The sequence below is a fragment of the Ammospiza nelsoni genome, chromosome 5 (assembly GCF_027579445.1).
Source record: "Ammospiza nelsoni isolate bAmmNel1 chromosome 5, bAmmNel1.pri, whole genome shotgun sequence".
NCBI classification, from domain to species: domain Eukaryota; kingdom Metazoa; phylum Chordata; class Aves; order Passeriformes; family Passerellidae; genus Ammospiza; species Ammospiza nelsoni.
The window spans coordinates 37101842-37129513 of record NC_080637.1 but is presented as its reverse complement, the minus strand read 5'-3'; the positions used below and the strand labels follow the sequence as shown (position 1 = coordinate 37129513).

At 37.2% G+C, this 27672-nt stretch overlaps 1 protein-coding gene across 1 annotated transcript; it reads left to right on the top strand.

Annotated features, from left to right (window-relative positions):
* CAPS2 (calcyphosine 2) lies at nt 1-27672 on the top strand. The gene is given in 21 exon segments (XM_059472831.1): nt 1-82; nt 875-986; nt 3286-3332; nt 4853-4898; nt 5012-5122; nt 7772-7888; nt 7890-7928; nt 10221-10340; nt 14824-14891; nt 17170-17289; nt 18386-18460; nt 19994-20089; nt 20204-20297; nt 21545-21660; nt 23700-23776; nt 24254-24408; nt 24945-25041; nt 25044-25066; nt 26147-26243; nt 27498-27563; nt 27566-27672. Coding segments are annotated over 20 exon segments (1749 nt in total). The 5' UTR covers nt 1-82; nt 875-908.

Genomic DNA, 27672 nt, shown 5'->3' with positions numbered 1-27672 from the left:
GCGGCAGCCCCGGGCCGGGCACCGTGGAGACGGTGCGGGGATGCGGGACGGGGCCGGCAGCCGTGAGCCTGGGACCGCTCCGGTGAGACACTGCCCCTGCCCGCCGGCGTCCCGCGCCTCTCCCGGGAAAATGCATAATTTCCGTGGAGCGGCTGAGCTCATAGTGTTTATTCCGCCTTTTGCGGCATGGGTGTTCGGTAAAAGTAATCTCGGCGTGTGCGCCATGAAGTACAACAGCGCTGTCTGCCCCCGGGTGGGAGGATGCTCCGTTCCCGGAGAGCCTCCTGGCCGTGCGCGGGCATTCTCCGTGCCCTGGGGAAGGGCTCGGCCGGAGGGCTGTGCGGGGCTCCAGCAGGCCCCGCTCCTGCTCGGGAAGGGAAAGGTGCCTGGGGAATGGGAACTGCTCAGTGCCGTCCGAATGATGGGCTTTTCGTTCGAACCTGGCTGCGTGGAGGGAGAGCCAGCCGAGCAGCAATGCTTGGTGGCACGGCAGCCTGGAGCTCTCAGGCTGGCAGCCCTGAAATGTTCCCAGGGCACTGAGCGATGGGGAGCCAGGCCGCGGTGTGAGCAGAGTACCAAAGGTTGGATGTTGCCAAGGGGTAACAAATTAGTAATACTGGGATGAGAATGTATCAATAAGTATAAGGGAAAGGAGGGAGTTAGGCTTGAGGCAAAAACATAAATTTGAACACAATCTGATTAAGCGCTAGTAAAAGGCTGAAATTAAGAGGCTGTGAAAAAGAGAAACCAACAGCATTTCATAGCTTGCTTAAGACAATACCAAAATTCTTTCTAATGCAGTAACTTTTTTCCCCCCAGAAGTACTTAGATAAAATAATACATGCTTTTCTGAATAGTATTTTCTGTTTTTCAGTTTATTTCTGAAAGCTGCCAGCCATTGAATTTGCATGGATTTGGAAGTTAAGGGAGTTGCTGCATCCCCTCGAAGAAAGGCTGAGTTGTCACTGAGGGGGAAGAAATGTCAGGTAGTCAATGGAAGGCTTGTGATTGTTTTTCTTCCTTACTTTGACATTTTAAAAATATTTTAATCATACTTCACGAGCTTCTTAGTTTGAGGTTAAAATCCATTCTATAGACGCCTTTTAAAATAATTATTTTTGTTGGAAAGGGATAGTTTAGTATGACAGCTTCTCAAATGAGGGTGAGAAATTCCAATATAAACAGCTGTCCAAGAATAACTGCTACTCTGAGTACTTAATTGGAATGTGGGGGATTTAAGAATGAGCTAGTACTTGCAGTTAAGAGCAACCGAGGCTTGAACATGTACTGTGTGTGCTGTCTCTGGCTGTTGGTGAAACTGGCAACAGGTGTGTCTGTGGTTTTGTTTTGCAAGACAGCAGTAAAGTAAAGCAGCCCCCATAATATAATTTGAAAAGGCATGATTTTATGTTGACATGAAAAATGAGTCTCAGTGCTCTGTGTTCAGTATAGAGGGAAATTATGTTTTCCAGGAATTCCTAATAGTCTATGCTTTAAAATAAGATAGGTGTGCAACCCTCACAGGTTCACTGTAGTAGAAGCTTTAGGGCTAGCTTTTGATAGTCCCTAGGAATATAATCTTGGATCCTGAGGGCCATTATTTTCCTTACTGCTCATGTAAATACTAATATTGTTAGTAGCAGTTGATTGTTCTCACAGATACTGTGTACTTTATGTCCATGAAAGAAAGTTAATTGCTAATCCTCCCTCAGCCCCCAAGCACCCATTTTACTTCCTTATTTGTTGTACGACCCCATTAGGAATTCTTGGAATTTGCCAAGTTGCTGGTCTTCTTTTCAGTTTGATTTGGAATGAAAAAAGACCTTTTGTGAACATTAATACACCAATGTTATAATGTTACTGTTAATGTTTTAACCAGATTTTTGAAAATTAAATACCTGTGGACAACAAGAACATTTGGGGCATTTAGTATAGGTTGTAAAAGGAAATAGTTTTGATTTTTTCCTCTAATCCCTCATCCCTTTTTTCTTTCTTTCTTGTGCAACTAAGTTTCCAAATTTAGACTCTTTAGTCCACATGATTTTTGGTGGTTTGCAAAAGTAAATTTTAAATTAAAATTATGCTGAAATCACGTGCTTCACCCCAGTGTTCACAATGTTTTTTGTTTGCTTTCTTCCTGATTTGTTGACTTCCAGAAAACGAATTATGTTAAGGCTTTAGCATCTAGGATTAGCTGTGTTCTTTGCCTCACCACAGTGAGAGGTACATGAAATATGTACAGAAACAAGAGAAATGTGGGATGTGATGCCTTGTTTTTGATGCCCTGATGGTGTTAGGTAGGTGACTACAGGGTGGGGTGCTCATTGCGTGCGGAGAGCTCTCGCACCTGGGCACCCGGGCTCCTGCTGGAGTCACTAGAGGGTGGTGTTGCCGAGCTTGTGCTTCGGGAGCAGCCAAAGGCTGCGTGGCAAGGGAGGAGTTACAGCTTTGTGCTCGCTCTCAGATCGTGAAGGATGTTCGAGCACAGCTGGAAATAGGATTCTGCTCGGTTTAGGCTGTGATGCTGACAAGTGTGAAAACAAAAATGTTAGCCCTGGTTCTGAGTGTTCCCAAACAAATTTTTTGCAGACTGGGAGGCCAGTTAGGTGAATTGTTACTTTGTGCTTGCCCCAAGCAGCCTTCCCTACGGATTTGCTGCTAGCTGTTTTCAAAAGCCATAGGGGGATGGTGATGCTTTGGCTCGAGTCTTTTCTCCTGCTGTGTTCTTGCTCAGTTGAGTTTGGCGATCTGTGTGGTATTCAGCCTCGCAAAATAAATAAAGTGAACTGCCTGATGATCATCAGGACTGCTATAGTAAAGCTGAGATGAAACAGTTACACCAAATATCAGGGGTTCTTTGGGGTCTGAGCCTGCCCCTTGTGAGCCAGCTGCCTGTCAGTCTTGTGGTTTTGGTTTAAGGGCTGGTTCCCACCCAACAAGGACAATGTGACCTAAAGCCTTGTGAGCAGTGATGGTACAAAGCCTCAGGAGCACACATTATTTTTATGTATTATTAATAGCTGGTGTGGATGCTGTCTAGATTCTTAATGGCTGGAAGTCCTACTGTCATGATGAATATTCAGTCTGCTAGTCTCATGATGTGTAAGAATTAGCTTTCAATGAGAAGTTTTTGTTTTTTTCCCCTTGTAAGTAGTGTCTTAGTCACGTATGTTGGACAGATACATTAAGCCTCTAATTTTAAATATTTAAGGAGAACTTGAAAAGGGAGAACTATGTATTTTAATCTGGATCCCCTAGGTATGTAATAATGTGTCATTCTTTTAGGGTTGGAGACCAAATAGACAGGCTACACACAGTCCTCACCCACCAGAGTAAGTCTGCTTCTATTTCTGATCAGCTTGTTTAATTGTGTGTATTATTAACACAATGCATTTGCATTTATAGCGACATGCAACTTAGTATCCCATGAAATTTATCATCATAGGTTTGTTTCCTGTGATTTATATTTGGGGTAGAATATTTGATGTATTATTTACTTTGGAATTAAGTTGATTTATGTTTGGCTGAGTGGAGGTTTAATTACAGAATGGGTAAAGATGGAAGAGACCACATTGGGTCTAACCCACTGGTCCGTCTGGTCCAACCTCCCTGCTCAGGCAGGGTCATCCCAGACCACATTGCTCAGGATTGCATCCAGATGGTTTTTGAGAGGGAGACTCCACAACCTCTCTGGGCAACCTGTTCCAGGGCTCAGTCACCTGTGGTGAAGGAGGTTTTTTCGGGTGGAACTTCTTGTGCATCAGTTTCTGCCCTTTGCCTCTTGTCCTATTGCTGGGCACCACCAAGAAGAACTTGGCTCCATCATCTTCAGAGGGTGTCACTCAGAGCAAATATTTATACATTGTTTTGCTTGAATATTTTTAAAGTCAAAAGGAGAAAAATGGTATTTTAGCTATTGACTGCTTTTACAGGTATTACAGTAAAAAATACAGAAAAACTGTTGTGAAGGGTTTTTACAAGCAATGGGAAATTTTGTTTGTGCTTTTAAATTTTAAATCCTTATAACGACTTTGGCACATAAGGAGTATCTACTCTTCCAAGGACCATGATTGATAGTTTAGCCAGTTTTGTTTACTGAAATGCCTTAGAGCCAATGCATGTAATTATTTTATAAGTGTTTCTGACTATGACCTTTGATTCTTCCAACCAAAGTCAAAACATTCAAATTTCTGTGTACTGTCTGTCATTATCTAATAAAAAAAGCCTGTAAGATAAGGAACTCTCTTATTCCGAGAAGATATAACAGAGTTACTTGCAAATCTTGGTGGTAAAATATAAAAAAAGTATGTATTCATGATACTCTGTAATGTACCTGAAATAAAGGCAGAAGGCACAGAGATGCTTTGATGAATTGGAGATGTTTTCATTTCTTCAAGCAGAACAAGATACTGAGATATGGTTGCCTTCTACTGTGCTAATCTCCTATGGAAAGTTCACAAGATTTTCATCCCAAGTAGCAATTGCTTCCCTTTTGCTCTCTGTTGACTGATTACAGAGGAATGTTGACATGGATGTGCTGTGGAAGGCAAGAGTAGGGCACCCCTCATTTATGATCATGTTGCAGGAGCTCCTGTTGGGGAGTGAAGAGAAGCCAATGTGGGAGTCAAGAGGATCCTTTTCAGCTGACAGGGCACTCTGCTGCTGGGGAAGAGAAGCTCAGTGGCACTTGCTGAGCTGAAGCAAGAGGGGCTAATAGAGATTTGCTGAGTAGCCCATATCCAGTTGCATGGATATTTTTGTGAAGGACCTAATAATAACTAATAGGCAGTGCTTTTATTGTAGTTAAAAAGTAAGGAAGTATTGCTGTTAAAATTGTTTTAACTCCTTGCAGGGTGCCGTGCCTAGATCTAGGGAGGCTGGGAGATTCTGATGAAGAGGTAATTGTAAATTAATTTTGTCTCAAAAAGGTTTTAGAATTCACGTTTTTCAGGATATCACTCTGAATATAAAACAATTGTGATTGCTTGTCCTTTTCTTCGTGTGATTTTAGGATGGGGACTCTCACATGCCGTACACTGCAAGTTCTTCTCATATGTGCCAGCAAGATTCATCTTCAGAGTGGAGAATGTCATTACAGACTCCATATGCACAGCATCAACATGTCAGTCTGTCACTACAGATATCTTTACAATATAGCCCTTTAGCAGTAATTTAGAAAAGCTTGTATATATATTTTTTTATCCAAGTTCTTTTGGTTGAGCTCATATCTCCAAGTGCTGTGGGTCCAAAATACTTTTAGCAAAGTCCTTTTACTGAGATTCGTTAGAATATTTGGAAAAAATATTTTATTACATAGCTTAGCTCTTTGTTGATTGATGCACTTACCCTTTTGTTGTACTTATTTTTTAAGAGCTATATTAACAGTAGAAATAACAAAGATTAGTAGTAGTAAGTGTAAGATTGAAGACAAAATCCGTGTTTAAAAACACTAAGTATTATTTCTATGGAGAAGTAGTTACTTCTGGTGAAAAGAAAAATTTTGGAGTTACTTGCAGCCATTTAATGTTTTTTTTTTTCCTTAGGGCTGTTGTCTTTAAAACAGAACTGGGACATAAACTTTGGAATTGTGTCTAATTTGTTGATGCACTTTTTATTGTTAAAATTTCCTCATCATGTCAGCTTTCCCCCGCCCCCAGATGACTGAGAAACCCAATCACCACTAGTCTTAGGTGCTTTTTAAGGAAAATCAGGAGCCCAGATGCTAATATTATGATTTACGGTACAGTGCAACATTGTTCATTATCAATATCCACTATAAAATTTTTAGAGTTAATTTAATTACTCAGTTATTGTACTTCCCTGAATGCAGGAAAAGAGTTCTTTTGAATCCTTATATCTGAATTAAGTATGAACAAAATAAATGTGACAATTTTTTATTTGATCATGATACATCTTATTTCCTGCTTTCCTTTAAACAGGTGTCAAGAAAATTGTGTCAGAACAAAATGGAGGTAAAGATGTTAAAAAAATACAGACTGACAAAAAGTCTTATCAGTTCAGTACTGTGGTATATGGTGTGAAAATGTAATATGTTATAATTTCTTTTATTGGAGAAACTATTAGCTTATTGGAGAAACTATTAAAATTAAATTGATTAAAATTATTTCAAAATATTTAACTTACGTACTCCTTGAAATAAATAATATAGTAACTTGAAGGGGAGAACTCCAGATTGGCTGGAGTTCAAGGTGAATCTGCCAAGATCACTATTTTGTATGTTCCTCTACATAACCAAATGGTTTCTCTACTTGAAAAACAATTTTATTTAAGTAAAAACTGAAATGGTGGGGTTTTTTTTGTCTTTTTAAAATAATGTACTAAGAATATACTAATTTTTAGAATACGTGCCCAACATAGGTATTTATACACGTCTCAAGATGTAACTGTAAACATTTAACTACAGATAGGTTATTTTCCTTTCTACTGCCTTGTACATGTGCAGTGCAAACTTGCTTCAGTTGTTATGGCCTTTTTGGGTCTGGATGCTTATGATTACACTGTTTGCTTTACCATTTTTTTAAAACAAAGTTTCTGTGTATAAACTCTGTCAAGCTGCAGGAGTGCTAGTAGAAGGTTGGTGGGGTTTTGTTTCTCAAGGTCTTTCTCCCTTTCTTTTCTGCTTTCCTTTGTCTTGTTGCTTCCTTTCTGCCTTAATTATGTCTTAAATACTGAATGCTCAAAGAATTGGAATGCATCTTCTGTTTATTTACCTTTTATGTCTCTCTTTCTCCCTCTTTCTCTCTCCCTTTTTTGCCTGACTTCCTACCCATCTTTTTTTTTTTTTTTTGTGGAGAAGATTTTTAAGGTGTTTTAAAATATTTTAATGTATTCCTCTGAGAGGCCTTTACTTCTGCATTTCTTGCTTCTGGGGCCCTGACCAAGCTTTCTCTGAGCCAGATAGATTCCAGCTTCTTCAGTAACTGTGTAAGTAAATCTTCCTAAAATAGGTCACTTTTGGAAGAAAAATTTAAATATACTCTTATAATTCAGGAATTAACCAGGGAAGGGATGTGAATCCTCCTTTGAAGGAGAAAGTTGGCTCTTCAAAAACATAAATCTTTTTGGGTTTTGTGAAATGGTTTTCTAGAGCAGGACTGTAACACTGTTGTTGCAAGATGAGTTGCAAGTGTTGAGTAGAGATGCTAGAGAAGGCCACCTTACTTTTCTTTTACTAGCACCAAGGGAATAGAAGTTAAATATTGAAGGTGTTAGTAACTCAGGGAGACAGAAGAAAATGGAATCTTGAACTACTGGTGCCAGCCTCTGTTGTGCAGAGCCCTGGAATGGATGTAAGGTTAGAAAGGTACTCAGCTGTGCAGCTGATGTTGTTCTAAGGAACAGTGTCCCAGTTCTCATTGGCCATACAAGAGTATTAGAACTTCTGACCAAAAAACATCCATCCATCTATTTTCAGCCTTCCAAAAATCAAATGTCAGAATTTCCATTTTAGTGATTTTATGAGACAGAACCACTGAATCTGACTTCTTTCTTTAAAAGTGATGCAAAACCATGTGACTGTGTATGTTTTAGATTAAAAAATGGTAGAATTTGAAGAACTCAATGAAAATTAAGCCTGAATGTGCAGTCCTGTTTGCATTTTTTCTTAATTTGAAGCATTGTGTCAAGAGGTTTTAGACATTAGACATTAGACATTTTTATAGGAACTAAAAAAATACTGTTCACATTCAATAGACCAGACAGAGGCTTTTATGTTAATTACTAATTGCTTTACCATTCTGTTTTGGAGCAGAGGACAAGACCAGAAAATCTGCCATCCCTCAGAGACAGATCCAAGTTGAAGCATGGTCAGTATGAAGCAGGTATGAAGGAAGAATATAAGCAGCATCCTCAGAGAATTGCAGAAAAGAAAAAAAGACCACCTCCAGTGTCCAGATACTTCAATAAAGGTAGCTGGAAATTAGAAATTGCATTTTTAAATAGCAGATATACATCAGTATTTCATTATACTGTTTGGAAAGGTTTGCACATGTATGTAATTAATTTCGTGTTTTTATTGTAAATTTAAACATCTGATGTTGAGGAGGAAATAAACTGTAGGAAGGTTGTTTCAGTTGTTGCAGAGAGAGAAACTGAAGTGCTCTGAGAATTTATGTATGGTTGTGTTCTCTGGTAAAAAGGTAACACTGGCCTTCCTAGTGCACGTCTAGCCTGAGCCTGAGGGTTAGCATGATTGGTAAGGGAGAACTTAAAGCCTATCAGAAGAGGAGAGACAGCAGAAAGATCTTAATAAAGTGTTATTTCCAAAACAAGAAGTTCATTCAAACTTTTTTAAGTCTAGAAGTACTTTAATTACTAATCTGTATATTGGGACTTAAAAAAGGAGAAATTAAAGATTTAATCTGTTCCTTAGAGGACTATTAACACTGAAAATGCAAAAGAACATGGGGTTAAAATAATGAAAGATATTATCTGTACTTTTTGCTTTGATATGGTATAAGATTCAGTACAGTTGGACTGTAAGCTGTACTAATTCTGCCAGGTTTCTTTTGTGTTTTCAGATTAAGGTGGAAAGAAGGTTAGATCAGTGGAGAGAAACTGGAAAACAGAGGGGTGAAAAACCCCAACTTTAATAGTGTTTGGATGAGATAGTAGAGGAGAGTGTTTGAACAGGGAAAGATGCATCATTGTAGGTGTAAGGAGGCAGGAAACCTAAGTAACAACAGCTGTGAGGACTGGTTCAGTGCTGGATTCTGCTGAGGGTAGATGACCATTTAAGAACCTTAATGGAAATTTAAGTATGCAAATGTTGATAGAACATACTGTGCTCATTGCTTTTCAGAGAAAAGGTTTGTGATGAATAACAATGAGTTTACTGAATTTACTTTCTTAACATTCAGTAGAATGAAAAGGGAAGGTTTTTCTGAAGAAAGATTGTTTCACATACTTTAGATAACTTTAAAAGAGCTTTCTCTTCAAATTGTGCCTCTAGTGATCAGATAAAGGAGGATCTGAAAAAACCTATTAATAAACATTCTGTGAATAAGAGGTGAATGAAAAAAAAGTTGTGGAGTTTTGTGGTTTAGTTTAATGTTTAGTGGCATAGTGGCAGATAAGGTTTTCTGTTCTGTAGTTTGGAGGGGTTTTTTTTTTTTTTTTTGTTTTTTTTTTTTTTTCCTTTTCTAATGATTCCACTCTAATGTACTGGTCTGATACCCATATCATCTGTTTTTCAAGGAGTGACTCCTTTATATGCACTACTGCAAGCCCATCAAAAGGGTATTTACAGGAGCAGCAAAGTTATCTAAAAATGAAGAAATAGATGGCAAATGTATGCAAGGAGAGAAAAAGCAGGACTGTCTTTTTTTTTTTTTCCTGGTGATTTTGTGTTCCATAAAGATACTTGTTAAGTGCTAGAAGCATGTGTGTTAATTCTTCTCACAGATTTTAATATAATGTCTATCAGAACAATTTTTTTGTGTTAGATATTATCACTACCTGATTGGATGAATAAACAAAAAGATTTCAATGCACTTGTTTTGCTTGATTAGTGGAACTTGTAACAACTTCTCTTTTCTGTCAAGAAGGTGCTCATAGAGGAGATTCCTAAATCTGTTTCTGTCAAAACTTCCTGCATCCTTTTTTTTCACATCATCCCTGTAGGAAATATTTCTGTAATGCTCTGGGACTGGTTTACAAGTCTGTTGGAACCAGTAGCATGCTTTGGCTTTTCGCTGTCTAGGCTATATTTAACTTCTTCACTGGTCACAAAGCAGTATCTCTACAGTGAGCTTTGAGCTTTATACCTAACAGCAAATCCTCTGCTTCCACTTGGGTGTTCCTGTGCCGAACAGAAAAAGGATGAGTTCTTTGCTTCTCCTCAGAGATACTAAAGTCTGCTTTCTCTGACTTGCTGCTGTTTTTTCACAAAGCTTGTAGGAACACAGTATTTTTGAGATTTAAAAAATTTGTTATTTATTTCAGTATGAATGAAAACTGGTAAGTATTCAAAAGATACAAATCTTGCTCTCTAGTCTTTCCTTGTAAGTTCAGTAAAAAGCTAGGCTTAAAAAAAATTCTCTTTTAGTTAGCATGAAGTGGAAGAAGTAGACACATTAAAAAGTAAAGAAGAAAGTAGTATTTTTAAATAAATTCTTGAGGAAAACATATGTGGATTTTTTTAGTTTGTTTTTATTTAAATTCATTACATTTGAGTTATAAAAGAATGTATTTTTGTGTAGGGTACACAGCTTGAAGACGGACACGATGATTTTTTAACCCTTGATAAGAAAGCTCTCCTGCAACAATGCTATACAAACAAACCTTATAATATGCAGCACAACATAAGAAAATCAGAAGCTGTAAGTATTTGGACTGGTATTATGCTGGTATTATTGGTATGTATGCTATTAATCTCCACTTAGATGTGGAGAATGGCTTCCCAAAAGTTCAACAGAAGTTATGCCTTTGGAGATTTGGGTCTAGTATGTAATTGCATCCATTGAAATCATGTGAGTTTAAACATTTCTTTCAATGGGAGCTGAACTGAGCAATCCAGTGAGCATTTTAATATCTTATCTGCAGTGCTTGTATTTTATGCAGTCATCTATATAAATGAGAACACAAATTATGAGTAATATGTACAGATACCTTCATACAACTAAGAGAAACTGAGGTAGTTGAGTGAACCTAAACATAATGTTACATTCAGTGTCAGAAGTTGGACTTTGATGATCCCTGTAGATCTCTCCCTGCTCAGGATAATCTATGATTCTAGGATTTCCTCTGATCTGTAGCTTTTATCTGAGCCTCTATTCAATGGATTCCATAATTCCATCAGCTAGTATTAGATTGAGTCAGCAACAACTTCGGCTCTGTCTTCAAGCTCTAGGGATGGAGCTTCTACAGTGTCTCTAAGCAACATCTTCATGTACCTGCTACTCTCTGTGTGAGGAAGCTCTTCCTATTGTCCACACCAGTCCTGCCAAGGCTCAGTGTGCAACCTTTACCTTCTGTTATACTCTGGGCTTCTGTCAAAAAAGTTTGGTTCTCTTTTCTCTGTAACTTCTCCTCAGAATGCCTTATAGCTGCTGGTCTGCAAATTAAACAAACCCAAGCTCCCTTAGCTGCTCCTTTCAGTTGCTTTTGCTCTGGTCTTTAGTCAGGTCCTTTCTGAGGGAAGGAGGGAGCCCTGAAGTCTGGAAACCACCATGGACTCAGTAGCATGCAGAGAGGGGAATTAAAACTTTCCTCACATGAATGTACCCAATACACTTCTTTGATTTATTACATAGATGTGAATTTTACTTTTTTTTGGGACTGAACAATAGGAGTCTTGCCCATCTGAGGCAGGCCTTGAATTTAGGATCATTTACAGGGATGAAGAACCTTGATTTGATATTGCATGATTCAGTATTTGCATATGCAGAGTGATGGCTTTTAAAACTGGTTTTTGAAGGGATTGCTGAAAAGGGTTATGCATTCTAACTTTCTCATGGAATAATAAGCCATGGGAAATGTTATGATTTTTTTAAAGTAAATAGTAATTAATTAATTTTATTTGCTCGTCACTATGCATTGAATTTTGCATCATTGCAACCATTTATTTGATTCCTATTCCTGTTGAAATGAATGCAGATATTGCTCTGCTGAGGTCACTGTTAATTTTCATGACAAGAAAATCTTTTGAGGAAGTACTTAAGCTTTTATTTTTAGAATAAATTAAAAAATCTATACTACTGGCTAAAGATAATGGAAAAAAATCTTGAAGTATCCCTAGAGTAATTACATAGTGCTAAAGCAAGTACAGTGAAAGCCCTGAGAAAGGGAGCAGTGCAAAACTACAAAATACAAGATATTCTGTAGCTGTCGTACATTAAAATTAAGCCAGCAGGTGTCTGAGCAAGATGTTACTGAAGCTCTTCAGAACCCTTTTGTTATTTGTTAGCGCTCATGGTCAGCACAGGCTGACTCACTCTCTTTTGAGGACCATCTCAGGCTCTCCTAGGTCCAGCTTCTGGTAGTGGTAGAATACTGGAAAAAAATGGCAGTAGTAACTTCATGTGTATTTATTCCATTTTGTATATGTTACCTCGATGGTTGGCATTTCATTTTATCTTCCTGAAAATTTTGCTCAAGCCTACACAATGTTAACATGTCCTTTTACTGTAATCATTACCAAAAAGTCAAATGTTAAAGTAGAACTTCTCTTGATTTTTCTGCAATTTGGGATGAAAGTTTGCTAGTGGGGTTCTGCAGGGCTCCATCTTTGGCCTTGTGCTCTTCAACATCTTAAATGACTTGGGAGCAGGACAGGAAGGGATACTGAACAAGTTCACATATGATACAAAACTGGGAGGAGCTGCTGACTCCTTTGAAGGCAGAGAGACCTCAACAATCAGAGGGCTGGGCAATCACCAGACACATGAAGTTCAACACAAAGTGCCAAATTCTGTACCTGGGACAGGACAACCCTGGATGTAAGGACAGACTGGGGAACAAGATGCTGGAGAGCAGTGCCATGGAAAGGGACCTGAGGGTCCTGGCAAGTTGAACATGAGCCAGCAGTGCCCTGGCAGCCAGGAGAACCAGCCCTGTCCTGGGGTGCATCAGGCCCAGCATCACAGCTGGGCAAGGGAGGGGACTGTCCTGCTCTGCTCTGCACTGGGGCAGCCCCACCTCAAGTGCTGGGGGCAGTTCTGGGTGCCACAATATAAAAAAGACATGAAGCTATTAGAGAGTGTCCAAAGGAGGGCAACAAAGATGGGGAAGGTCCTAGAGTGGAAGCTGTATGGGGAGCAGATGATCTCCTCACTTGTTCTGTTCAGCTTGGACGAGACTGAGGGGAGACCTCAGTGTGGTCTTCAACATCCTTATGAGGGGAGCAGGAGTGACAGGTACCAATCTCTTCATTCTTATGACCAGTGACAGGACTCAAGGGAATGGCCTGAAGATGTGTCAGTGGAGGTTTAGGTTGGATATCAGGAAAAGATTCTTCTCCCAGAGGGTGGTTGGGCACCAGAACAGGCTCCCCAGGGAAGTGCTAACGGTACCAAACCTGACAGAGTTCAAGAAGTGTTTGGACAATGTTCTTGGGTACATGGTGTGATTCAGGGATGGTCCTGTATGGTGCCAAGAGTTGGATTCGATGTTCTTTGTAGGTCCTTTCCAGTTCAGTTTGTTCTGTGACTTTGAGATTCACAGTCCATGGCCAATAGGTGTCATATATAACCTTTGAAGGAGGTTGGTTTCCTCTGAATGCTCATATTTAAGGAACAACAGTAACTTCTTTTGCAGTGAGAGCTGCTACAAATTCAATGTTTGCCTCTGCCCTTGGCATTTTTGTAATTTCATAGCAGAGCTTTTGTCTAAGAACAGAATGGAAGATGTTTCATGAAAGATTACATTCAGTGACCTAATTCAACTGAAACTTAGGGTGTAAGGTTTTCTTTGTTTATTTTTTTAAAAACCAGATTCTTTTCAGCATGCTATCTGGTTTGGATTTGTAAGCTGGGTCTATGGAAAATGTTATAACAAATACTGCCCTATACCATCACCATGTCCTCCTTTAAATAATTCTTTTTGATACATCTGTTGCAACAGTTAATGGGTAAAGAATCAGTAACTCAGAATAAAGCACCCTGTGGTTTTTGCACCTGATAGGTGCAAAAATGAAACATGAAATCAAATGAAAAAGCCTCCTACCTCTTACAATTCCATATCTGCATGTATGTATGTATGTATCTGCATGTAACATTCCAAACTTAAAATCATTTTGGAATAACCAACAGCTGGTCTGATGTTGCATTAGTCATTTGGACTTTTTTGATTTGGCTTTTTTTTTTTGACTAGTGCCAGTCAGTATTTATTTGAAGATTGTGAATTCTGCCCTTAACATCTCCATGCAATTAGGAATTCTCTTATAGGTACCTGGGAACTTTTCAGTTCTTCATCCACACAAATGCTAGATCTCTAGGATTTGCTTTGCACACAAGACCAATTAGAAAATTATCTTAATTCTTTAGTTTCAGAATATCTAAAAAAAAAGTTTGCATAAACCCCCTCAGTAACAATAATCTCTATTTTCTCATATATAAAATTAATTTTTTGGAATAAAAGGCATAATAAATGCAGTAAAAAACTTCAAGAATGTGGAAGATTAAGAGAGGTGCTGAGGCCTGGTTATTGCTGGTAGCCTCCATGCTATCCTGGATCATCCTCGTGTGCTTTGGTTTCTCTGTGTAACAGGTTATGATCAATGCTTGCACACTTTACAGTGAATGGCACAAAGTTATGGTTCAGTGTTACTTTAATAAAAATAAAAAAAGACCATGTTCAATCCCCTTTCCCCTTTAGGATGATATTTCCTGAAAGGTTTTTCAGATTGACCTGTCTCAGCAAAAAATTACTGTGGCATGCAGGAAAGAAAAATCTTGCAACTGAGACAAAGTCTTAAAAGATTTTTTTTTACTAAATATTGCTGGAGGTAAAGTTTTATTCTCTTAGTTGGAATCTGTGTCACCTGAAAAACCTGGCTCCTCCTCAGGCTCTATTGTACTTACAGAATGTATTAGAAACAATACAGAAATAAGGATTTTGTCTGTAAACTTAAATACTAGAATTCTCATATTTATTAAAACTAATATGCATAGAAAAATTGAGTGTGTAGCAGAGAATATTATATGTCTCTTTTTTATGCAAATAGACTCTATTAAAAATTTAAAAAATATTCACTGTGGCATGGGTAAGTTTGTGAGCTCTGAATGCTGTCTTAAAGGGTAACTTCTTATTTGAAGTGCCTGCTATTATATATTTCACTTGTTCTTAGCCAGTTTTTCATTGCAGGAGGATGTTGCTGCAGAGAGGAGAAAACAGGCTGTTGTAGAACAAGTTATAGTGGATCAATTATGTAGGTAAATGAATTTATAATGTAAATTTTCAAATTTCCCTACAGAAGAATTTAGATCCATTAGTGTTTGGCTTTTCTTGCTTAAGAGGTGTTTTGATCATCTTGTTCCAAATCTTACAAAGTCTTATGTAGTAGTATTATTTGCAAAAAATTCTTTAAGTGAAAGGCTTTTTAATGCAACTTAAAATATCAGTTTAAAGTGCCATGTGTGGTTTTTTTTTTCTGGAAGTAATTCCTAATTTTATGCTTGAACCTATTTTAAGGTCTTTACAATAGCACTAGCTCTCAAAAATAACCCTCTTGCACCTCAAGAAAATACATGGATTCCTGATCTTATAAATTACATGTACTTTCTACATTTATTGTACTTTCAATATTTATTCAATATTTATTGTACTTTCTAAAAATCTTAGCTTTATTAATATTTATTAATCCTTTATTAATACTGAAACAGCACCTCTCAGGCATAAAGGAGTATTATACCAATGCTGGGCATGTAGGAAAAAAAGGCACTATTATAAATGAGTTGGTCCAGGTTGTACAGTAACATCTCCTGCCTTCATTGCTATCCCTTTAGCTTGAAGAAAGCATTGCTTCTGTGCAGAAAGATCCCTCTATTTTAACACGCTTTAATAATTCAGGGCTTTATGCAAGCTGTCTGGTTATGACAATATAAGAAGATGCAAGCTAGTTTAATATAGTTTCATCTTACTTTATACTTACAAAAAATGATCTGTGGGTATGTCTAGATTATTTTGCATTCTGTGCATAGTTTACAGTCTCTGGAGTCATCTGCAGTGGTGTTCCAGCCCCTCAAATCCTGAGAATTTTAGGTTGAAATGTTGTTGCACTTCACCATTTTAGTTTTTATTTGTTTCTGTTACAGTGGCACTATATTGTTTGAAAGTCTATTAACACTTTTGCACTGTTTAAAAGCTGACATGACAAGAAGGTTGCCTGAGGGAAACAAGACTGTCATGAAACACAATATTAAATTCCAATTTTAATCCTCAGGATTAAAATTATGGAACTATGCAGGGTTGAAACCCCCAGTTTTCAGATAAGTGCTTGGCTTGTGTCATATCCCTTTAAAGATTATTACAGAGGTGATCTTAAAAGTATGCTGGTTATGTTGAAGTGTTGTAGTTCTACTGATGTTGCATTAAAAGTACAGCCTTGTACATCTTGGATCATGGATGCCCGTTCTGTGTTTTTCCTCCTTCTGCAGCTTTGCCTTATTTTTTCCATGTCTTCCTTCTCCTACTCTGAGCCCTTCTGTTGATAATGTCAAAACAATATTCAGTAGTGCTGCAGCTGCATCAGGATGAAGTTTTAATATAAAGAATCTCTCTGTTTATGTTCCAAATATAACTCTGCCAGTACTTCTAAACAAATTGGAATCAGATATCAGGATGTTAATCGGAAAAGATTAGTTCAAAACTGTTGCAAAGATGTATCTGTATAGATCAGAGAGCAAGTTTAGAAAACTATAATAGCCATGCAAAATTATTTTTTCCCTTCTGATAACCATTTCAATAGCATAATAAGCATCTAATTTATTTTTAAAGGTTCTCTTCTTTTGTTTACTTGTTGAACTGATACAGAGAATATAAAAATGTTCAAAACCCAGTTAGTCCATTCCTATTTGCTTGTTGGGACTTTGAGATCCTCTCAGCTGTGTAGTTAACACTTTGGGGGAGGAAGTGCCAATGTTTTTGTTGGATGACAGATTGGATGGGGCTCTGAGCAACCTGGTCTAGTGAAAGGTGTCCTGCCCTCAGCATGGCTTAGAACTAGATGATCTTTAAGGTCCCTTCCAACCTAGGCAATACTGTGATTCTGAGGAGATGTCACTGGCCAGTGCTAGTAAACTGATATCACTGATATTGGAGGGAGCCATGCTTAAAGAATATCACTGATGAAATATTACAGAAGTAGTAGAAATTATGAAAAACCCCACAAGCCTTCATAATAATAAGATTTATTTTATATGAAGATATATAAAATATACTTTAAATAATATGTATCTGCACTTAACATTACTACATAGCAGTGCATGGCCAGAATATTATTGCATATGTTTGATTTTGTGAAATAGACTTAAGAATTTGTAAAAATAAACAAAAAATTAGACCCACAAATTTATGCAATCTTAATGGATCACTCCAAGATTGTATTGCTGTATTATTCTTGGGTGTTTTATTTCCTGCATAAAAATATGTAGGACGTGAAATCCAGCCATACTATCAGTCAGAGGGTTTCTCACTGCTCTTTGTGGTCAGAGCTGTTATAAGTGATCCAGAGCAGTCCACACATTCTGATGCTTGCAAGGAAGCTCCAGGACTTTTGGGATTTGGGATGGCACCAATGCGTTTTAGAAAAAGGACCCTCCATGAAACAAAGTAAGTTTATAAAAGTAAATTTTCTGCTATATATTTTTTTTTAACTCTGTAAATTCTGTTTGCTTTTCCAAATGTTCTGTTTTTGGTTTGGATCCACCAGCTTCATGTGAGGCCTTTTTTGTAGCTTTCCTGTGATTGTTATTGCCTAGTGAGGTAATAGGGACCTTTTTCTGTGAATTCTCTGTGAATTATGATTGATTCATAGAATTTATAAAAACTGGGAGAACATTGTTAAGCTTATGTTGATATGATTCATCACAAGGATTTGCCAGCCTTTTCTAAGTGGTTGGATGCTTGCAATCCTTTCAGAGATTCCTATCCTTAGGCGCATAAATTGCATAAATATGCATCTGTAAATGCTAATGTAGACCTTCACAATAATCATACTTTTCTTTCATGTTTGATTTCTGCTGCAATAATTAACTCTATTGGCATTTAAATGACATTCCTGGACTGCCAGCATTGAACTAGTAGCTTCAAGGACTTAAAAAAACCTGAGGAAACACTGTGATCCATAAAATTAAATGAATCTGCAGGTCTGAGTTTTGTTCTATTTTTCTCAACATTCAGGCAAGAATTTCTGCTTTGTGCATTTTAACATCCTGCTCTTAAGTCTTCCTTGTCAAATGTCATCTTTGTATTTTTAAAGAAAGGAAAAAAAGACACAAATAACAGTCTCAATTTCTTACATCCATCACATAGACAAATCTTCATTTCTGGAACAAGTAATAGGGCCAATATAAAATATTTATGTGGGTAAAAATGCCCCCACCTGGATATTTTTGCAAGAGAATGCATTGTTTCATGGAACTGTGGTGGGTGGTAGAGGTAAAGGTTAATTCTTTATGTAAGTGTATGTAAACAAAATTTCCCATTCATATCTATGTTCTCTGTGAATGTACTCTCATATTATATAATAACAGAACACTTTAGAGCTCTGAGTTGCTTTCTAATTCAACTACAAAGGATCATCTCCTCAGCCAGTTGCCAAGGATACTGTATTTCATGGTTTTTGCTGTTGGAAAATGGTTGAGTTTTATGTAACAATTATCTGGGAGCATATAGGTATCATTAACATGCTGCATTATTTTCACAGAATAAGGACCAAATCAGGACTAACTGAGAACATGCTCTCCAGCAAGCTATGCCTCGATAGTAGGATTATATCGAGGTAATCACAAATTTTGTGAAGCTTTTCAATGCTCTCAATTTGTGAATGAGGATCACTATCTTGAACTGATTAATTGCACTGAATATTTCTGCTCTCTATGTTGAAGGAAAAAAATATGTGTGGGTGTCCATGTGTAGTACAAATTTTGACGTGGCTATTGGATAGTGGCTTTACAGTCCCGCTGTACAATGTTAAGATCTGTTAGTTGTGTTAGGTTACCATCATACCCATAGCTCTACTCAGGACAGTTACCACAGGGGCTGTCTAAAATAGTGCTTTTAGCTGTTGCATCTCAGTTGTTTAAAATTATTTTAGCCTTATCTTAGATGTGACAACTACTATAAGTAGTAGTGGCTTTGCAACTTGTTCATAGCTGCTTATGTATTAAATTTTAGAACATTCTGATTTGAGTAGTGGTAGTATAAACATATTTTTCAGTTTTGAAAGAGATGCTTTTCTGCAGCTGTGAGCTGTATACTTGTTAGACACAGCTGAATATTCAGCAACATACTTTCATATACCTCAATGAATGCAGTAGTCCTGGTGTATGTAATCCTTTAGTTAATCAGTGAAAATTATATTGGCATACTAAAACATGAAGCCTTGAGAGGTGTTTTAGCATTATGGAGAATGGAATATTGAATTAAAACACATGACCGTATCCACAACTTGAATTTCATGGTGGGTTAGAGAAAATAGTCAAAGAGCTCTTTAAAAAAATCAATTGTACAGCATGCAACATTGGAAATAAAATGGATACTGAGAGCAGCCTTGAGGAGAAGAACTTGGGGGTGCTAGTGAATGAGAATCTCATCATGATCTGGCAGTGTGCACTTGCACCCAGGAAACCAACCATGTCCTGGGCTGCACCAAAAGAAACATGGCCAGCAAGGCAAGGGAGGGGATGTTTCCACTCTGCTTCTCTCCTGTCAGACCCCACCTGCAGCGCTCTGTCCACCTCTGGGGTCCCCAGCACGAGAAGGACCCGTTGGAGTGACCCACAGGAAGGTCACCAAGATCATCAGAAGGATGGAACACCTCTCTTAGGAGGACAGGTTTAGAGAGTTGAATTATCCAGTCGGGAGAAGGGAAGGCTCCGGGGAGACCCTCTTGCCTTCGACCCTTCCAGTGCCCACAAAAGGCTGCAGGGAAATTGGAGAGGGTATTTTTTTAAAGGGTGTGGAGTAATAGGACAAGGGGGAATGACTTCAAACTAAAAGCAGGCAGGTTTAGATGAGCTATTAGGAAGAAATTCTTTACTGTGAGGGTGGTGAGGCCCTGGAACAGGTTGCACAGAGAAGCTGTGGATGCTCCATGCATACAAGTGTTCAAGGCCAGACTGGATGGAGCTCTCAGCAGAGTGGTCTAGTGAAAGGTGTCCCAGCCCACACCGAGGGTTTTGGAACTTAATCATCTTTAAGGTCCCTTCTAACTCAAACCATTCTGATTCCAAAATAAACGTTACTTATGTTTGGGTTGAATTGGATTTATGTAGATGAAAAACATAAAGGTGCTTTTCAATTTTCCTTCTAGAAATGGTCATGATGCTTGTAGGGAGTTGATTGGATTTTTTTTCATGTGTGACAAATCCCTTACTGTGTATGAATTTTGACAGTTTGGAAAAAACAGGTAGGATTAATTACTTTTTAAAAGGGTTTTAGAAAACATATTTCACTTGTCCAAGCATCCAAGGAGCTTAAATAAATATAATTGTTTTAGTACCAGTTTTGAATTATTTCACAGGACAAATGCCTTGCCTTTCATTCAGAAGGGAGTTTATCATCATCAGCGTGGACAAAGAAAGAGAAAGGCTTATGATCTTAGTGACTTCTACGTTGTAAGTATTCTTCTGCTGAATGTAATATTATTTCTTTGGTGGTAATATTTGTATATTTGAATTGTAAATTGTGATCTAGCCTTCCAGGAAGACCAAAGTCTTCCCCTTAAGTGACATTTTTTGAATTAAAGACTTTCAGAAGTCTGGATTGTTTTGTTGTCCCACGTTTTAGAGGTTCCAAAGTTAGGTTTCAGATGAAGCTGTACTTTGCAGTTCTCCCCCTAGAGGGCACAAGACTTCTGACAGTCTGGACCTTTTTTGGACGAAGTGATCCACTTCTCTCGGGAAGGAGAATCCTGAAAGAGACCCAAGTACTTGCTGAAAGTAAATAATCTTTGCAAGGTCTGCTGGCAAACTCGAAGCAATGATTAAATATTTTTTAAACATGGAGAAATTGCAGGTTAATTGTTTTTAATCTACCGTTTGAAATGTAAACAACAGCTGTTTAGAGCAAGTGTATGAAACAATGTTAAGCTTTGTCTGCCATCTAATCTGGTGGCTGATTGAAAATCATATTGCACCTTCTGTATTGCTGTACTTCTGTAATGGGTAAAGGGTTCATGGTTTATAAATACTTGAGAAAGTTTTCAAGTACAGACTGTTTTCACCAAATTCTTCAAATGCTCCTGCAAATCTGAAGTTTGGAGGAAAAATCATGTTTGTGAGAAATGTAGAAAGTAAATGATGTCAACATGAGTTTTAGTGTGTTTTGTCTAATCAAATGGCTATCCTAACTGCTTACACAACCACCTAAGAATTTAGAAGATGAAATAGATGAGTTATGATATGGAAGATAAAGTTACTTGTTGGGGTTTTCATGTTTTATTGTCATGTGTATTTCTGCAGCCTGCAGATGGAAGTGTGTTCTGAATAAAGACGCATCCTAAAGTCATCCATAAAATGTACTGAACTGAGTTCAGTACCTCTTTGGGTTGATGCTGTGTCTGTGAATCTCCATATCTGCTATCATGCTTCCTGGGCTGACATTAAGACATGCAGATCTCTCACAAAGTCCAAGTGGTTGAGACCCTTGCACAGGAACAGTGTCTCTGTCTCCTCCTTCCAAAGTCATGAGTTTTGGAGACTTTATAAACGAAGCCTGCCCAGATATTACAGTTAGAGCTACTGCAATTTTTATTCTTCTTGGTCTTCTTTGCTTTTAGTTTGCTGCTTTTCTTTATTTCCCCTTCCCCTCTATGTATGAAATACACAACCTATTTTTAAGTCATTGTGTGCTTTACCAACAGGGAGCCAATCTGACTTTCCGAAGTGTCGATCATAACCTTCCAGAAAGTGTTAAGCAGAACCCTTTCTTCACCCTTCGTGTGATCAGTATTGATGAAGCAGCTATGGATTATCTAAAGTAAGTGCTCATAACTGCTTTTCAAATTTCATTTCCTTCCTTAAGCAAAAAAAAAAAAAAATATTAGCTCCTAATACCTTATTGTTTATACTGCTTAAAGCAGAATCTATATTTAGGCTGTTGTTAAGGTAAATTAGTAATTGATATTAGAAGATTTTGCATAGTCCAGTATCTTCCTAGAATGGTAAGGAGTAATTTTAAAGAAAGGATGGAAATGTGAATCTGTTCTTTTGCTTTTTTTGAGGTCATTTATATACAAATCATATACCTCCTTTGTTTTAGTCTGGGCACTCTGCCTCTTGTCTTGTCAAGAGGCACGACTGAGCAGAGCCTGTCTCAGTTTTCTTTACTCCTTTCTGTCAGGTACTCACGTGTGCTTGAGGCTAAGACCCCTCAAGGCTTCAGGCTTCAGGCTAAACAGTTCCAGCTCTCCCACGCTCTCCTCATATATCTTATACTTTGATCCCTTCCTGATTAGGAAGAGAATAATTTTAATTTCAATTAAATATTCTCAGTATCTAAAGACTACTTTGTTAGCAGAACTTGACTATTATTTTCTTTCTGCAATTTTTTAGACACCTGAAGCTTGTTCTCAGATATGGTAATATTCACTTAAAGTCCCTTTAGACTGAAAGCTTTGCAAAGGAGCCATAGTAAGCTAACAGTGCATAGAACAGTAAATTCAAATTTAATTGGTTCTAGAACTGTATAGTTGTGTGATGCTTAGTGCTAATTGTTCCCTCTTGGCTAGGTTTCAGTGAAATAAAACACAATATAGTTTAATTTCAGCTAGTTTATGTAAGACATTTTACATCTCAGAAGCCTATAATTCAAGTAAAGCAGCTTTTTCTATCATTTGTGGCTGATCTTATACATGTGAAATTTGGAGTTGAATCAATGTTATCTCCGAATAGAAGAACCATAAAGAAGAGCAGCTCAATGGGTTGTAATTTTGGATTTTTTACTACCTGCGGTGGAATTGATTATTATTTCCTTTTTTATACTCTCTCTGTATTCTTTCCATTGGTGACTAAGTTTCAGTATACCTTTTTCTTCTGTATGAGGATGTTATTGAGCTCTCTATTCTCTGGTGCATAAGTCTTGAATTGAGTCCTCTTACCTTCATTACTCTACTGACAGAAAATCCTGTTCAGCTGCAGTCCAAAGTGTCTACTGCAGGTTCCCAGGAGCAGCTATGCCCTTCTGTCACAAACCATGAATCTTTTGGTTTACATATGTTCTAGAGGGAGTATTTGGTCCTCTGCAGGTGCTTGTTCACTTTCCAGTTTAGGTGATTTGATGTAGGTAAGCTTTTAGGGGCTTCATAATGGAAGGTACCCGAAGTGGAGATGAAAAGTCCTACTAGATAGCAGAGGATAAGTCTTTGGCCTCAGAAAGAAGTTTGTCATGCCAAAACACTGGTGAACAAGCAGCTCAGAGTTGACAGTAATGATTTTCCATTTTTTAAAATATTCTGATTAAAATAATTGTAGGACTTTGTTGGTTTGTTTTTTTGTTTTTTCTTCCAGTGGGTTCTTCCAAAATATTTTTTTATCAACCTCTCTAGTAATTTTTGATGAAGGCTTGTGGGAAACCCTTCTCAGAAAGGAACTTAGCAGAAAAAACTCCACAAAATTTAATCATAATTTCTAGATATACTTTTGGTCTACACCTTTGCTATTTGTGTTCTAAAGAGAGATTTGAAAAGTATTACATGTTATTTTCTTGTTGGTGATTAAATGTAATTGCTTCAACAAACTCTTCCAGTGGTATATGAGATTAGGATTGAACTAAACTTCTGGAGATTTTATGCATGGGAGGAATTATCCATGGTTAATGAATTAGTAGAGGCAGTTTGGTTAATATTGTTAGAAGAGAATTTCTGCATATCTGCAGCTGGTCAGCAAAAACTTTTGTGAGTGCCCTCTCAAACTTAAGCAATTGGATATTGTGTTTACAAGGGTAGTATATGAATTAAATAAAAAGTTGAGTATGTTGGCCTTTTTTTTACCAATCAACATTAATTTTGACTTCTGTAGAGCTTCCTCTGTGGAACTCAAGGAAGAGTGTTCCAGGCAAGTGGTTGATAGCAGTGAAGTTTTCAAGAAAATTCAAGGTTTGTATCTACCAGAACTCATTCAATTTTAGTTTCTCTATCTTTGTAGAATAAAGAAGCAGCTCTGTGTCTCATAATGGAATTTCTTTATTCTTCTGAAGCAGTTGTTCCAAAGTTGCTTTGTATGGTAATCATGGCATGTAATCAGTTCTCACAGAAGTAGGCAGTTTTACAGTCTGAACATATTGAGGGCAATAGCCATTTTTTCTTTCCTTATGTGGTCTGTTTGAAAAAAGTTTATTAGATATTGCCTATTAGACCTACTTTATATGGTTGTCACTCAAATGTTAAATAACTGGTGATTTACTTTTGGACTGGCATTTTTTCATCAAAGACAAGGGAGCCTGAATGCACGGGTATGTCTTTCTAACCAGCACCATCACATATAGATGTGGTGTTCTTTACTTCTCTATTGTCTCCATGGCAAGTGGACAACTTCAGGTAAATGTTGTGTCCTTTATTTCTCTAAATTCTCAGGTATATTCAGAGAAACACTAAGTAAAAGAGGAGTTCAGGTTATAACAGGATTAGGAAAGTATTTCCGACAAATGGACAAGAACAGAAATGGTTTTCTCTCTTGGGCAGCCTTGAAAGAAGCTCTAAAAGTTTTCCATTTGGAAATGCCTGAAGGGGTGAGTCTAGCTGTAACTAAATGTGGGTATTATCTTTCTTAATTTATGGAATTGCTCATTTTCTTTGCTTAAATCAACCTGGGTTCTGCATGTTTTCTTTAGGTGGTATTTTTTTTCCCTTATGATATATTGGCATTTCTGCACTCAGTACTATGAGAAGTTCTTAAAAATGGAAAATGATATATTTCAAAAGATGCAATCTTTTTTTACATCAGGACATGAAGAAGCAACTGTGATTGCAACCCATTTTTTCTCTTTAGGCTTTTAAAAATAATTTAGTTTATGCTCTCTACTTAGCTTTTTTCTTTGTTTTATATATTATGTTGTAAAAGTAGCTCACAGCTATCAGGACTGTGAATAATGTGAATTATGGTCATCAGTGACCACTGACGACATGCGTTATTTTAACAAATCTCTGAGTGAGTATGGATCTAGAAGTTTGGGGGTTTTGTGAGAATACTGTAATGTCCTATTATAGCAATTGTTCTATTTCAAGATATAGTGAAGAACTCTGGCAAAATATTTTTAAATTGCAGGACTTTGAATGAAACTTATGGCTTGTTCTTGATGACAGCAAGAATGATAAGGTCGACTATGGAGAATTTACTCATGCCATATTTGGAGAAATGAATGAATAAGGAAAACATTTGTAAGAAAAGTAAGTTTTATTGCAGATATTTTAAGTGTAGATATTTTGCAGTCTAAATTTGGAGCTAGTCACTCATCATATTCTAGTTGTTGGGTTTTGTTGTTATTTTTCTTAAGTTCTATACCTGGAAATTTACTTATTGAAGTTTCAGATCAGTTTATCAACAGAAAGGTAGATTAGTGGACTGCATGCTGTTCCATTGTTAAATTAGTTCATTTTAAATTCTAGAATTAATTCCTTTATTATTTTGAGTTTTCATGCATATGTGTTGTTCTTACAGTTCAGTCCCATGTATAAAGTGTCTGGCACCCTGAGACAATCTCTTCCAGAAGCCTGTTTCCTTATTCTGGCAAATGACGAATTTTGGCAAATCTGCATATGTAGACTTTCTTCCTGAAGTGCCTGAAATAGGATGCAGCAATACCTGTCTCCTTTGAGACCAACAGTAAGAGTCATTGTATTTGTGAGACATGTTGTATGTGAAATGCCACTTGTTATTTGGCTATAATGTAATGTGCAGCTGTTTGCAGTATCAGACACTGATCACAAACCAGCCAAAGGAGTAGCAACTGGATATCAAGATCAAGAAAAGTGACAAATACTTTCATGCTTTCTATCATGGAAGATGTGACTCTCCTAGCTTTATGTATGGAGCATGTGTATTTGAGTAAACAGAAATGCAAATGAAGCTGCTGTTAGCAGTGCTGGAGAGGCTGTGGGGAGGCTTCTGCCAGAATGATGCGGAATCTTAATAATTGGAGGAGGCAGAAGGGAAGCAGCTGAACTTCTGGTTCTAAAGATGAGCTAGAAATTAGGGAGAGGAGACAATTTTTTTTTTTTTTTTGTGTTGACCAGGGGACACACATTTGATTTGATGTGAAAACTGTTGAGGTAAAATAATCATGAAACTGCATGATCTAGAAGGATTTTCTAGTATCTGATGCCTTACATAAAACAGGTGAATTGACATCATCCATTGAACAAGATCTAAAAGTATGTGCTAGGTAGTTAAGTGTATTTGATCTTTTTATCTTTTCACTTTTTTTTTTTCCTGAGATGCTAATATGAAAGTCTCTTTTTCCCCTGTAGGCCTATATGAAACTGGATTTCAACAAAACTGGGAGTGTGCCTATGGTAGATGTCAGAAAATGTTACTGTGCAAAGAAACATCCTCTAGTATTGGCAGGTAATTCACATGAACAAACAAACAAAAATCTGTAACTACAGAAATCTTCTTGTTAGCAGATATAGCAGATCCAGAAATTGGTTGGAAATATAAACTGTTTTCATATTTACTTAGACTTGAGCTGTTAGAGGGGAACTTTCTTCATCTGAATTGAGTCTCTCCAAACATAACTATAAGTAGTAATGTGTTCATATACACAATTTTAATACTTGCCCTTTATCAAGCTGCTAATACTGCCTGGATGCAGAGTACTTCTTTTTCCTACCTCTGTAAGCAGTTATTTCACAGCTTTCATCTGTAAGTTATCAGTGGCAAATATGATATTATCTTTCACTTAGTAGGATACTCTCATTTTCACATTACTGTTTTCCATCAAAATGTGCAAGGATTCTAACTGACATGGAATGCACTCAGCACCTGAATAATTTATTCAGAAGGAACTTTATTTCTGGGACAGGTTTGTCATCCTCTGCAGAGGAAATGCTGGTTTCTTCATTATTTTTTACAGGATTCTCAAAAATGTTTAAAGTCTGATATTGAAAAAATAGGAATTTAAATACTTGTATGTCTGTTTTAGAAAACAATACCTCCATGTAACAAACTAGTCACTGTGAAAGTCTCCATGATGTCATGACCTTTCTTTTTACCTGTAGAAGAGAGGGGCTTTTTTATATTGCTAGTGATTTTAATGATAACACATGAAGCCACAGGGGGTATAGGGATACAATATATGATTTTTTTTCTAATGCTGTAATGCCATATTTTTTGTACTTGTTTCCTCAAAGAAATAATCTTGATTATTATCTTTATAAAATTTCTAAGACACAGATGTAAATTGCAGAACACTTTTCAAATGCCAATTTCCATCTTAAAGTTTTCCCAGACCTTTGAAGGTTTATTACAGTAAACATGCACTTTCTTACAGGATAACTTGAGAATTTTAGTTTACAAATGCATTATGCAGCTTTTGCAGTCATTTGACAAAAAACATTTTCAAGCTCTCATAATTCATTGTGATTGGCTGACCCTGTGTTTTCTGTGGATACTTAATTCTATCATGCTATTAAAGTAAGGTAATTTCTACAGGTGGTAATAAGTGAACCAATGACTTAATTCTGAAATCAGAATATTGAATTTATTAATGAAAAAAATATTTGCACGCTAAAATTTGGAAGTTTCTTGCCTGAAATATATTAAATACTACATATTCACTCTTCTTTAAAATGTATTTAATAGAAAAATATACTTTCACAGGCAAAACTGCAGAAGAAGAAATTAAATCATCATTTCTAGAAGCATTAGGAGATTCCTGCAGCAACCCAGTGAAGTGTCCTATTCTGAGTTTGAAGATTACTATGAAGGATTAAGTTTTGGAATTGTGGGTGATGATGATTTTGTTAATATCCTAAGGAATTCATGGGGAATTTAG